The sequence below is a fragment of the Anguilla anguilla genome, chromosome 3, assembly GCF_013347855.1.
Source record: "Anguilla anguilla isolate fAngAng1 chromosome 3, fAngAng1.pri, whole genome shotgun sequence".
NCBI lineage: Eukaryota > Metazoa > Chordata > Actinopteri > Anguilliformes > Anguillidae > Anguilla > Anguilla anguilla.
Genome location: NC_049203.1, coordinates 33,591,462 through 33,606,292, shown reverse-complemented (window position 1 = coordinate 33,606,292; position 14,831 = coordinate 33,591,462). Strand labels below are relative to the sequence as shown.

At 40.2% G+C, this 14,831-nt stretch overlaps 1 protein-coding gene across 4 annotated transcripts in view; it reads left to right on the top strand.

Moving 5' to 3' along the window:
* Positions 1–835: 835 nt before the first annotated feature.
* Positions 836–14,831, top strand: part of chn1 (chimerin 1) — a 55,278-nt gene continuing 41,282 nt past the window's right edge. For 2 of the 4 annotated variants that reach the window (XM_035411395.1, XM_035411394.1), the window contains exons 1-4: positions 836–956; positions 1,259–1,387; positions 7,634–7,672; positions 7,799–7,854. In XM_035411395.1, coding sequence (XP_035267286.1) covers positions 854–956; positions 1,259–1,387; positions 7,634–7,672; positions 7,799–7,854 — 327 coding nt within the window. In that variant the 5' untranslated portion in view covers positions 836–853. Of the gene's footprint in view, positions 1,032–1,258; positions 1,388–7,633; positions 7,673–7,798; positions 7,855–14,831 lie in introns of all 4 variants that reach the window. The other 2 variants (XM_035411396.1, XM_035411397.1) reach the window with 2 other exon arrangements.

Here is a 14,831-nt window from a genome sequence, read left to right as displayed (position 1 = left end):
CCAGTGCCTATGGTTTTTGCACTGCAACCCTACTATAATATCTCTCCCTATGTAGTTGTCGACAGGCTGTTCACGTCCTGCATTGACATTCTCAGTCACCTGAGGTTGAGCTGCTCTTCTGTTTCTCCTTACATGTCGCACTAGCACGAGCATCATTGAATGTGCGCTTTCGACCACAATTTCCGACCCTATTTTCTGATGTCTTTCCCATAGATCTAAATGCAGATGTCACTTTAGTCTGACTGAAGCTCCTGCCATCCGTGCCCCAATAACGAACCCTCTTCCAGAGTCACTTAGATCTTTTCCTCTTGACACCTTGATCCAAAATCGAGGTCAACTGCCTTTTAGCATTTTTACACATGCCACAGAGCATGATAGGACACTAATTGCTCAATTGTATCAAGAACACTAATTCAGCTTTTCCCTTTAATTTGTCACCCGTCTGTATATGTATGCTTTGCGCTGTTTTTAAGATCTACGGTATAAAACAGGGCGTTAATCTAACCAGAAAACTAAATTCACAACATGAATTAGTCTATACGGTAATTTTCTGGTACAACACATTTTTTAATCAGCTAACGACTTTACCTCTGCAATGCACATAAAGCGTGCATACGAATATGCATGTCTAGCTAAAAATACACCTTCGTGTTTCGTTATGTCAATTTACCAGCTTTTCTGAATCTGAACTTGCGGCTTTCGTCTACATACCTGTATTAAACATTTGAACAAGCCTCACTGAGTTTCGATACTATACGATTTCTGATGTGCGATTTCTGTGCATAGTACCACTTAGTCACATTCACGGTTGTTATCATGCATTCACAAAAATAATAAAACGTTAGTTGTATCCATGGTGACAAGCCCTGGAAAGCCTGCAGTCCCCGGAGGAGAAGGGACTGGGGATCACGTGGTATTACAAGATGGCGTCTTCAACGCTGATGGATGCGGTTTGAGTGAGTCTCTCGTTAGGTACAGCAACTTATTGCAGACACTCGCTTGTGCAAACTGGTGGCAGCCTCTTGTCTAAGGTCTGTATCACACATTTGTGATGTTCTGTAGAATACAGCTACAGTAATGACAGTGTTTTATTAATCATTTTGGCTTGCTCGCTAACCTTCCATTGAGTGTTTTCTCTTAGCTTGGATGATGCCGGGGTAGCTGATATTAAGTAGCTGCAGTATTGCTTGGTGGCTAACTTCATAATATTGTACTCATTGCATCGTAAATATTTTCACCTTCGCGTTTTAATTTGAAGTTCCAGGTGTCCCAAACAAAGCATATCGAAGGACAACGGACTGGGAAGTTGGATATCCATGCCTGCGCACTGTCGAGGAGGCTTTTGTCTTTCGGAATAACAGGAATAAAATGGCTCTAAATGTTTTTGGTAAGTTGAAAGTTTCAGTTTTACCCACCAGTTTTATTTTGTAGCCAGTTAACCAAAGTGTAATGTTTGTTTATTTATTGAAGGAGCGTTTAATTTTCTTCTACATATTGGAACTTTAATCGTATGACATTCGCTGATGATAGTTCGGTTCGCCAACCAGATGCAGAGCCTGGGGCGTGTGGAGATTCTTCGCTTTTGGCGATTTTTTCCATCAGTACGAGACACTGCTTGTTGCACATTAGCGGCGACGAGCCACTCTTTGATTCCGCAATTTTTTTTACTTCGCACAGCTAAATCTGAGATGTAATGAACCTTGTTTGAAACACAATGTGCACGACTAGACTGGATAGTAAATTGTTTTGAGTGTATGGCGTGCTATTTTGCAGAATGAGTGTGCGTGTAAAGTATGTTGGAATGGGTGCTGTTTCAGGTAGGCTATTTCAAGGCAGTTGCTTCAAGGCTGGCGGTTGCTGCATTGCCTGTAATGCTATGATAGTGACAGACGTTTCACGAACAGCTTCGTGGATGACTAGGCTATAGTAACTTCTTTATCTATTGCTTTCTAAACTAAAGTCAGTTCTCACTTTTGTTTGTATGTCCACTTGAAATACAAGACAGCCTTTGAGGAACAACACAGGCTGACTGTTAAACAAATAGAATTTTGATGTGGGATTAAAATTTTAGAGAATGGAAAACCCTGAACAGTCATTCTGTTTACTCAAGGACAATCTCACCAGACCATAACAGAATATCACACCCACAAAGGTGTGATTCACCTGTTCAGTATAAGGAAGTTTGAGTTAGGCTAATTGAAGTGTCAGTGAGAGAAAGATGAGGTACTCTTGCTCTCATTTCTTTTGAGCTCTCCAGCTTGATTTGGGAAAGGAGCAGCCATTTTGTGCCAATATTTCAGAGTGATGCTGAATCATAGGAAGAGCTCACAACTGGCTGTGAGTGGGGTTGGGGGGTGGGGGTCAGGATTAGAACAGGAAGCAGTTTAATCCAAGTTAAGACTGTTTTCTGCTGCCAAAACTGCAGGGATGAGGCAGGAAGCACTGAGGCTGCTGACAATGGTATCAGATATTCACATCCCCTCAGCTCCCTGCCTATCTGAACACAACTGCGTTAAATAGTGCCATTTTCTTGACCATGGGCATAAATACACATTTCTCATCTTGGCTGTTTGAGGATGCTGGGGGAGTGGCTGTGTCCTTGTGCTTCTGTGTGTTGCTCTGCGTGACACTGTCTGTTTAAAGGTCCCAGTAAATAATTCTGCCCAGTCCAGCTCACAGTGGCATGTCTGAAAGAAACTGGATTAATGTTGCGCCTAAACCTGGACTCCTGTGAAAAATGATTTCAGGAGATGATGATTCTAAACTTGGAACCTGTATACTTATCAAATATACTGATAGTTTCTTTGTGGGGCACTGAAATTTCTGATTCTCTCAGTGGCTCATGATTAGAGGCGTGCTTTCAGCCTCACTTGCTTTCTCACGTGTGCATTAAGTCCTTGCCAATGTTGATAGTCTTTTTGTCATGCCACATGTTAAGCAGTTATCCCAGTTGCACCCCCCGAATCGTCTACGTCGATAAACTGATTACATTAATTAAGCACAGATGGTGACTTAGTGATTTTTACAGTCAACTCTTGCATATCAAATTCAGTCCAATTATTTAGGACCACGGACATGTGTCAGTGTTTTGAAATATTGTATAAGGGGCTGTTGAATTTGGTTTTCAGCAGAGAGGAATGTTTAAATTAGGATGAGAACAGTTAAATAACATTCATCTTGAATAGAACTTGTATATAGGCTATAAAAAAGTATTTCATAGTAATACAATAGCAGATCTTCATATGCAGATCTTCATATGAAGAGAGACACCCTGAGTCAATTACAGCTTACAAGTATCTTTTGGCTTCTTAAGTAAGATTTGGAAATATTTCTTAACTCTTTCCCTGAATTCACCCACTGACATTGCAGTGCCGGCTTCTTGTGCAAATAATATATTTTAATTGCCTGGGTTGGATCTATGCTTCTTGCCACAACTTGGAATTGAGTACAGTTTGCACTCTTGGATCGAAAATCCTGAGAGCCATAGGAAATGTGTCAGCTGGTTGACAGAACTCTGAGTGTTTCTACAGCTTCATTGAATGTTCAACTGTTTTGTCATTTCTGTGCATCTGCTGAGCCTGTGTGTGTTATTAATTTATAAGATGTTTATTTTTGTTGTAAGTTTTCGTCGATTATGACATTTCAACTTTCAAATGACAGGATCATGTCAACCAAACTTTCTGTTTTAAGTAGTTAAGGACAGCTCTTTCACAAAATCCTTGTTCCTCAATAATGCCTTGAGCCATGTCTGCACAACAGTTTTTGATGTGACCTGTTTTTGATCTGTCTGCATTTCCACAAATCAGGGATAAAACCTGGCATGCCTTGAATGGTACTCTGTAGCAGAATCTAATTGCCCATTGGTTTTTCATTGTTCAGGGGGGAACTTTATGAACAGAAAAGAACCATGGCCTATAATCACATTCTTAATGTTTCATATTTCTGTATGTTTATTTTCCCGCTTGGATAGTATTAAAAAACTTATTTTGTCAGCGGCCACAAGTTTGTCAACTTTAGAGAGATTGCTTTCCCAAACAGTTAGCCTACATTTTTTTAAACTTCAAAAAATGATCTAATTAGGCCTATCTATTTCATCTGCAACTAAAGAGTAGCTAATTCACTGCAGTGAGATACAGTTTATCAGCTGTAAATGTTCTTTTCACTTTTGATGGAGTTTCCTTGAGGGAAAAATGAAAGCTAATAGGTCTAATTGTCTGTCCCATCTGTTGATTTATCCGTGACCACAGATACTGTCACTTGTTTTGATCAGTTGGCTATTTTTCATTTTGTGTACAAACCTCTGTTGAAGCTGTCTAGCTCATTGAATTAGCTCACCATTTATTGCATGCTTATTTGAAAATGCATGTCATTATGGATTATCCACTTTTCCAGTGGAACATTTGCACTTAAGAACAAATGTATTAAATCTCAAATGACATCCATCAATGTCAAAACTATATATAACAGTTTAAATACAGGTTTAGGGCCATGTGATGGAGACAAACTGGTGGTCCTAATCACGATGTGCAGATTTAAATGGCCTATTATACTGAAGAATGTGGAGAAGATTCAGGCTGCAGTTTTGTACTATTTCAGTCTTGATGTGTTTGTGTGGTCCAGACCAGGTTTGTGTGTGGTAAAGAATAGGCCTATTTCAGATATTTAGAGAGGTTTCCGATGACCCGGCAGCTTTGCCATGATTGGTGTTGGGGCACTCAACACTTGTGGTCTTAAGCAAGAAAGTGTACTTCAGGCAACTCCAAAGCAGCTTGTACAGAGGCGTTATGCCTACAGTGGTATTGTCTGCATTTATGAACTGTTTCTTATGTTGCGGTGTAAATACTGATATTTGTTTATAATATTCAGTAAATGCTATAGAATGAATCTGTCATGCACAGCCTCTGTGATCATGACACCGCTGTACAAACTGCATTTGGCATGAAGTTGACATGAAATCTAGACACTGATATACGACCCTCCTTGCCCACCCCTGGCCTAGACTTTAAAAATATCATGGGCTGAATACTGCATGTTGTAAGTTGAGAAGGAGAGCTATTCCAATACATGTTGGTATCTACATACAAATGTTTATTTTTGGTCCAAACTTGCAGGTTGTGCCAATGTGTTACATTTTTAACCAGAGAGCTTCAGGTGATTCCCTGCTGTCGATTCACCTTTGAGTCATGGAACGTGCTAGCAACACCATGTAGGGTGGGGGTGGGGGCACATGAAGCAACAGGAATCTGTGGTCTGCAGCATGTTCAGAGAGGTCACGTTGAAGTGTTGTTGAGTCTTCCTCTCCTGGATCACATTGTTCTTGGAGTGCTTACGCCAAGGTATTTCAATAGAGCTTTCCTGTACACAGCCTTGTAGGGGGAGGGGGCAGCATACTCTCCAATTGTACTTTCTTTCCTCTGGCTATGTTGTAGGCTTGGCACAGGCTGATGCCTTTGCACTATTTTTTTCCCCCAGTGGACCCCCTTTTGATTGTTTATCGAATGCTAATGCATACTTGGAGTTTCTCCTTATTTCACAATTCATTTCTTTCTTCCTCTCTGCTTTTGGCATTTTCAGTCAGAGATGTCCATCTCAAAGTCCTGGAGAACTGCAGTGTTTGCTAGTTTTCAGTGTGTTTCAGCGCTTAAGTGCTTAATTGAAGTCATTGATTGGCTAAAGAGTCCAAATAACTTTTTTGAAGACCTAAACTGACTACTCATTGAGGGGAAGCCATATAAACAACTGCGGATGCTGAAACCCTTTGGGACTGGAACTCTTCTCTAAGTCTGTGATTATATAGCATAAATGAGAAAAAAATTTAATCGACATTTCATGTGTCCAGAGTTCTGTGCATCAGTATTTTTGGTCCATGGCGACTGCAACAGGCTTGTTGTTTGTTGACATGAAGGCGGGCGTATTGGCTTAATACCTCGGATAAAGGAGGAATGCCGAAGACGACTGGCAGTCCATGCTGTTGCTAGTCATATCTGACTTGCGTATTATTGCAGGAAAACGTGCTCATAATGCCTGTGCTTGCAGCTTATGCACAATATGTTATGGAAGCATTGTATGCTGACTGTATGCACTTCATTCTCATTTCCGTAGTGGACAAAATGAATGGAGATGATGGAAAAATTGACAGAAAAATAGCTTTTTGTCTCTACCTATTGTCAGTGATGTAATGCTGAGAGTATATGTGTGTTTTTCATGGTCATGCCATAATTGTGAACAATTGCTGGTGTTGATTAATGCACTGCTTTGTCCCACTGCATAGATTGAAAATGCAATTGGAGTGAGCTCCACCAGGGGGCACTGAAACATCATGTATCATGAATCTCCATGTACTATTGCTTTACATAAACTCGAATGCCATAAGCGAACATGTTGGCAAATGGAATTTTTTGTAGTAACTTCTCAAAAACGGTTGACTCTGAACTATTAGAGGACCATGTCATGTCTCTTATGGTATTTAAATTTATGTGAGTCCATAGGACTTGGTACTTTGATGTTTTTGGCCAAAAAATATCAATTACATTTCCAGAGGGGCACGTTAAGTTTTTCAGATTTTTATGCCTCCGCGACGGCACTGCCGTGGCCAGAGGCATTATGTTTTCGGGTTGTCCATCCATCCATCCGTTCCGATTCTCGTGAACGCGATATCTCAGGAACGCCTTGAGGGAATTTCTTCAATTTTGGCACAAACGTCCACTTGGACTCAAGGATAAACTGGTTAGATTTTGGTGGTCAAAGGTCAAGGTCACTGTGACCAAACACGAATACAAAACACATTTTTGCCTTGAGGGAATTTCTTCACATTTGGCACACACGTCCGCTTGGATTCAAGGATGAACTGATTAGATTTTGGTGGTAAAAGGTCAAGGTCAGTGTGACCTCACAAAACACATTTTTGGCCATAACTCAAGAATTCATACGCTAATTATGACAAAGTTTCACACAAATGTCTAATAGGATAAAATTATGAAGTGGTGACATTATATATAGCTACATCACCGCGAAAAACAGAGCACTGGCTACTGGTTGGTGGAGGCATACAACCGCGAAGCGGTATTTCTAGTTTATTTATTTTTAATATCAAAAGATTTATGTTCCTGTACCTCTAAGTGGTTATTCCTCAATGTAATTCTAAATTTAATTTGCTCCTTTAGGTCTGTCTGTTGTATTTAAGAAGCAGTGGCTGGTATCCTGAAGCTGTGCTGTCTTGCCTGCATAACTAACTAGATTAAAGTGTGCCATGAGAACGCTTGTGCTTGAAACTGTAGCTGTTTTATGTCAGGCCTTCATCATTTATGCCATCACCATGGGAACAGGATCTTCTCTGACCCTGAGGATGTCAGTATGCTGATATTCTCGAGATGCTGATTCGAAAAACTTTTCACAGCTGAGCCATTTTAGGACAATGCACTTCAGTCATGAAGTCTGTTTCTCATGCCAAAAAAAATAAGGTCCGATTTTCCTTGTGGAATAACTTGCCTGCTTACCAGAGTTCTGCTATACCTAAAATAACCAAAAGTTTTATCTGTTTAAATGTATCTGAAAACCCCCCTTCGGTGATTTTACGAGATCTGTTAAATTATATTCAAGCCACATCTTCTATTAATGCCTTTGTCTTCCTCAGATAATGATGAATACAGACCGCCAGTGTGGAAGTCCTATTGTAAGTACTGTTTTGCTCTGTCAATTCCTCACCCCTCTTTGAAGATATTTGGATGGCTCCTGTGCAGGTTTGTCCTGGCGGCTCATCTAACAACGTGTCTTTGTGTTGCTTGTGTGCCTTGTGCAGTGTATCAGCTTCAGCAGGAGGCGCCACACCCGCGTCGGGTCACCTGCACCTGTGAGGTGAGCCATCTCAGAGAGGGCCTAATGGACCTCCTTTCTGGTGGCAGAAGGGGAGGGACATGCTCAGTGCTCATCTGATAAATTATACCCATTCACAGTCATGGAGTTTTATAGCACTTTAGTGGACTGTGAATGAAGAGGATGAGTTTTTCCACTGCCCGCCCAAAGCAGAAGGATTCACCGTGACCTTTACTCCACACTGCAAGCCCAGTTCTCAGTACTCCATTCCCTTATTAAGCACTAAGCTTGTGTTTATTTCATCTGTGCTCACTCACACATTGCCAGTCTCACTTCTGTTTATGAATTCTTCAATTTTCATGAACTGTCTTGTGCCTCCCGATCCTCTCTCTCCAGGACCTTTCTCCCCCCCCCCCCCCCTCAGAGCTCAGTCCCCTCCATTCAGAACTCCTCCACCTCTCTCTTCAACTCTAAAGTGTACAGCAAGACCAGATTTTGGCCCGTCTCCACCCACTTCACCGTTTTAAAAGATACCAGTTGGGGTTGAGAGTGAGAGCACCGAGGGGAGGAGGGAGGGGACGTAGTTGGGGGGCAGGGGGGAGTGACTTATCCAGTCGGTAATGTGTCATAGGCACGTAGCTGGAGTTGGTGAGGGGAAAAACAATCCTGTCTCTGTCACTGTTCTGAATAGGGAGTCCTCGTCCGTCAAGCTAGCTATCATTGCTATTTTATCATGTGATCAAATTACATTGAATTGTTGTTTCCTAAAGACCAGCAAAAGTATTTTGGCAAAATGAACTGAATAGAGTGCTGTCCTTATGCGGTTACTCAGTGTAATAATGATCCAAATCAATGGCCTGAGATATCATTCCCTGTCTTCTATCTTATTTAATTTCCTGGTTAGACCATGTCAACTACATTATGATCCTTGAAACATTTATTAATGATAGCTGGCCGTACTCTGTTTCACTGGGAACATCCCATTGCACAAGCAATCTTAACTGTGGTATAGCTTAATTAGATTTTAGTTTTTCTAACTATAGGTTTTTTTTACCCCTTCAAAGGGCCTCTTAACAATTTGACTGCTCTTAGCCATGTTCCCTTTCCCTGTTACTTGTGGCTGTCTTTGAAGAGTGAAATAGTTTTAATGGTGGTGCAGGATTCAGTATTTACCTTAGTGCTTGAGTGTAAGGCTGTGAGGCTAATTGTCCCTTGATGGTGTCCATGAAATCTTGAAAAAATTCCACACTGAACTGCACTTTTGCCAAAATTATGTCATGATGTCTAAATCTAATTAGCATTGTCAGATACTCAGTGTGCATATTGGCCATTGTTCCCGTTTCTGTCTCTTAGCAGCAGTAGCTGGGCTTCTCTCTGCTTTCCCCCTGCTCTAAACTTGTCCTGTGTCCATCCCAGCAAGAATGGCAGCCTCTCCAGGCATTTGACAGCTGGCTAGCTACATTTAGCCTTCAGCAAAAAATAATACTTTATGCCTAAGCTGCAGTCCTATAGTACTGCTGACTGATTCGTGTTACACGTACAGAGCTTAGTGTACCTAGAGTGTACACCCCAATTTTCGTTTCATGAGAAGAACTTAATTTAAAAATGTGTTGGATGAAACAAACAAAACTATTACATACATTGCATAGGATTTGCTGTTCCAAACATTTTGTGGATTACATTTTCCATGGTGCCCGCCTGGAGATCCAACATTGTTTTGTCTGCTGTGTTTTACTAGAGTAACATGGCAGTCTGTGTGTTGTCATTTGCGATTGTCACCGAGTTCAGAAAGGTCATAGTGAATGGCTTGAAATGCTTGTGGCATATAATCAAACCTCTTATTTGTCTGTATCAGGCAGTCCATTCCAGCTTGCCAACTGTTGTTTATTTGAACTTAATTACTGGTGGAGACAAATGCATACATTAGTAGGCATGCTATGCATATTGTAGTAACTTGCTCTGTGGAATCAAACATTATTTGGTTTGGTTGGGTTTGGTTTGGGGAAAATTATTAAATGGATTTGAAGGTATTGGGAATAAGACGTGCATTTGACTTTTGTGATTCAAGCAAATCTCAAATGCACATCTTCTGACCTGAGATAAGAAACTACATGTCTTGGAAATGAAGAGGTTGCCAGCACTAAATTATTTTTAAAAAGCTGCTGTAAGTACACGCCCCCTGGTGGCTGGTAGATATTAAACACATAGTTTTAATTTAGTCATTTTCTTCCATTACAAAACTCATGACAGAAATACCTGACTGATGTGGTACCTTTAAATAAAATATGTATGCTGCTATTTCTTTAGAACTTCTGAGTGCATATGTGTGAAGTGGTTTTAGTACTGATCTCATCCTACTTTAACAAGCACGAAACCGTCCAGACCCACGGCGCACCTCCTGCGCATGCGTCCTACTAAACGAAGCACCACCTGCGCATGTGTCTACAAAGGGCGTCCGTGAGTGTGAGTGAGTGAGTGACCACAATTTGCGAGGCATAGCCCATGGCAGCGTCCTGCGCGTCGCCATGGGAAAAAGAAGGTCACTCACCAATATACATGCAGCACAATGGACAGGCCAGTTGCTTTTTAATAATGTAATGATACTTTCAAATTAGCAGGAAGTGTATTAATTCTAGCCAATATTTATGGAGCCTATAACATTACTGTATTTCCAATTATATGTTTTAAATTGATACAGGATAGCCTCAATGCAAACTTCCTGCCATAAAGAGTACTGTGATTGATAGAAAATAGTGGTAGTTTTGTTTTTATATATTGTGGTGTTCTGAGCTTTCTAGCTACATATTGGACTGACTTTATTCACTTCCATGAACATGCCAAATCCATGGGTTACCTTTTTAGCCCCACATTAGCATCCTTAACCTCTAGCCTATAATCTGAATGCCCAAGACCATTGTTTAAAATGCAGCTCAACTGTATGATTCTGTCTAATTATCTTGTTTAAAGACAAAAGCTGAAAATGAAAGTGGGGCTTTCTCATTTTGAAGAAGATGGGGATTGATTGCGTTCTGTACTTTCCTTTGTCTCCAGACTGCACATGCCTCAGATGTTGCTTATCGCTGTTTGTGCTTTTCCACCGCTTCTTCTCTCCTCCATCTCACCTTCTTCCCCATCACTAACTTTCCAGCTGTTTCTCATGAACCAGGCAGTGCAGTGTAGGGCACTTGTGTGTTTACCCTCGCAGAGCTCTGAATTAGGTGAAGTGTTCAAATTCGGTTCCAGAGAAGTCGGGGTTGTTGTCGTCTTCTGCACAAGTAAATGAAAACAGAATTACGGAAGTGATTTTATCACAGAATTATGACATTTTTACTATATATCCTAGTATCTTAATAAGCTCATTACAGTCATGACAAAATCTCTCTCTGTGCAAATACTGTTGAGAAGGTTACTGTCAGCCTACTGAATTGTAGATCAGTATCAAACAAAACTTTTATTGTAAATGATATTATTTCTGCTAATGTTTTTGATCATACTTACTGAAACATGGCTAAAAGCTAATGATCAAGTGCCACTGATTAAAGCTTGTCCTCCCATTTGCAACCAATTGAACAAACCTTGGCAAACTGGACAGGGTGTGGTGGCTCAGCTGTTATTCATAGTTAATTTTAAATTTAATCATGTTTACTTTTGGGAGTTCTCATCTTTTGAACTATTGGTGTATTGGTACAAACATAATCCTCTTCTCTGAGTCCTCATTTATCGCCCCCTAAACCAGACCTTATATAAACCAGTCTTATATTTTGAGTTTTCAGATTGTTTATTGCTAGCAGTTATGATGTATGATAGAATCATTATACTTTATGATTTTAATATTGATATTGAAGATTTACCAGATCTCTTTACTATGGAATTTAAAAATTTTATTGAATGTTTTAGTTTCACTTGGCATGTCTCTGGGCCTACTCTCACTCTTTTACACGCATTACATCTGGTCTTGACATATGGTCTTGCGTACTTTTTAATTGGAGCATTCTACCACCAGTGAGAACAGTGTACAAAGCGTGCGCTTTCGTATTATTGCTTCCTCTACGGCAGAAAAAGTTTCTGACACCCTTCTGCAAGCCCGTCTTAAGCTCACCTAACTGAGGAATTAGATGTCAGGTTTAATACAAGGCGCATGTCAAATCTTGACTGTGTGGCACCTTTCAAGGTTACATCACTCTACAAATGGAATTAGCCCCTGGATGAATGAACATATTTTCCAAATAAAGGAAGGCAGTGAGGAAGTGTAAGTCCTCCAAATTGAATAATGACTACTGCTTGATGAAAGACAGGTATGTAAATATTCAGTAATTCAGTAAATATAGCAAGAGCAAACTATTGTTCAAATCTAATTATATCTAGCACTTGTAACAAATTTGTAAATCCATCTCCTAGTGCCAATCTTCTGTCTTCCAAAGAACTATGAGACAGTTTAAAAAACTGGCAATATTAGAACTCAGATCCTCCATGGTATTGATGAATATGCAGCGTTCCATGTTTAAGATGCCGAGTGTAGTGTATGTCATGACATTTTAAATTGTAAGCTGCTGTTTTGGTACTAAAGTGGTTAGAAGTAGTTTTGTATGAAATCATACGCAAATTAAGCTATGTGGATTTTTGTGAGTAACCATGGCATTACTCGCAAAAACCATGGTGCCACCAAAATATGGGTCCATTGTATCACGGTGATGCAGATCACACTGAATCTAGAGAACTTGTCAAATAATCTCTGAGTTGGTAGATGGCACTCGGGGTAAGTGTAAATGTACTTTAATTTTTGGGTGAACTGCCCCTTTAACTACACATTATTTTAGACTTGCTTAGAATTAATGTTATTATGGTTTCTTTTGTTTTATTTTGATATATTGTCTTTCTAAGGACTGTATATTTTACCTTACTTTTACTGTTAATTTTATGCTTTTTCTTGTGTTCATTTGTAGCTGGAACTTGATTAGCTACTTTTTTTTTAACTGTATTAGCTACTTTTGTATTTTATTATTATTATTATTGAAGCAAAAACCAAAAAAACAGTAGCAATAAAAAGTAATACATTCAGTAAATGTAGTCGGATTTTCAGCATGGCCAGTAGGGCCACAGTAGGTTGCCTCTCAGTAGGAGTAAAGACCAAGCAGGAAAAACAGGTTTCAGGGCAGTGTCAGCAACTCTGCCTCTCGGGTGTATCTCTGATATTCATGCTTAAGGCAAAAGTCTGTACACATGGAGAGTGATGGGTCTGCATATCTTCTATAAAAGTTTTAGGCCAAAGGGCTCATGTAACTTAAGGTACATCCATATCATTTCATTCAAAATTGTTATGGCCATTTTCACTTGGTTTTCTCTTTTGCATTTTCACAAACAGCGTGGGAACACAATGCAGAATATATTATTATTAGGCAATCATTATTTCCCCCTAATGAGTAAAGACCGGGTGATATTGGTTTGCTTGCAAGAACTGTTGGATTGGAAAAAAATTAGTTTGGCAGAAAATAAAAATCACATAATTTAATGACAACGCACGTTGATTAGAAATCCTCAGATTTGTTCATTTGGCTAAATAAGCTGATTACCAAACATCTATTTTGATGGGGTTTGGGAAGCAAATGATCAGAGCAGTCTAAATTTTAAATGCAACAATAGAGTTCACATCCAAGATGAATGTAAATTCTTCCTTTGCTTAGCTATAAAGAGGATTAAGATGGTTTTTGTTCTGTTCTCAGCTTGTCTGGGTGTCTGTAGAAGCTAATAATGAACAAACCCAAAATGGAATTTATTCCCTACCCCCATCCTGCCTCCCCTAAAAAAAGATAATTTAAGCTGACTCTGGCTTTAATTAAAAATTTTGAGGTAACGGTTGTGCATAATTCATTAGCATGTATCATTAGTATGTGAAGCTGGATGTGCCGGAGGCTGGACCGTTCATGCTCTGAGCATGCGAGTCTGCCGGCCCCTCCTCATTCACGCCTTCCCGGATCTGTGCGTTCCAGGTCTCTTATTGGTTAAAAATGACAGTCTTTTCCATGAGATACGGCAGATCACATCTGCTTATGCTCTTGCCTCACAGTATCGCAGCTTTTCTGTTCTGGAGCTCTTTCGAGGGCCCGGAGCCCCCAGCGCGGAGTGGAATTATGCCAAATGCTGAATTATACATGGGCGCTGCGCTGCGTTCAGGAAGTAAATGGGAGGAGCAGAGCGGTGACGGCGCAACGGACCGGGCCAGTTGCTCTGTGTTTCCCACTCTGCCCTCTAGCTAATGGCTGGAATGTTAATAAAGGGCCGCAGTGCTGACAGGGCGGACGCCGCTGCCGCTCTTTAATAGGACCGGTACTGAGCTGCGATCCGTGGCAGAGGCTGTCTCAGCAGATCGGGTGCTCACTTAATTAGGCCCAGAATTAAGTGTGGAGCGGGGTCTTTCATGTGAATTATATCACAAGAAGCACCTTGATCTTTTTCTGAATCTCCCACCGTTTTATTTTTTATTTTTTTAAGCATTATAACAAGCCTAGGCGGCTATATGAAAAAATGGGTATGTAGTCAGTTTGGACCCTCAGGTTTTTGCCCAGAATGCTGTTCTCTCCAGGGAGAGGTTTCGGCTCACAGCAAACACCGCCTGTCTTTGCTTTTACACTCGGGCTTATAATTCAGGAAATCCAGCCTGATTTGACACCTCATTTGAAATATGCAAATTAGGCTTTGCCAGCTGCAAACTGAGCCAGAAGACACCGTAAATGCACTCTTTACCAGGTCATTGTGTAAATCCTCAACAGTCAATGAAATAAATTGTGAGTTATCTCCATTTTGAATTTGTGTGTTTGTCCCGAAGGGTGTTGAACGTAGAAAAGAAAGTACAAAATGTCATTACACTGCCCAGGGTATGACAGTAACCAGCATAATGTGAATATCCAAAATGATGTTTTATAAATAAAAGTAAAAAGTAAGTTTTATTTTTTGTTTTATTTTTTTTAATGTGTTGAATTTAAAACTGCTATTTCATATTATCCACATGCTTTTAATTTAAC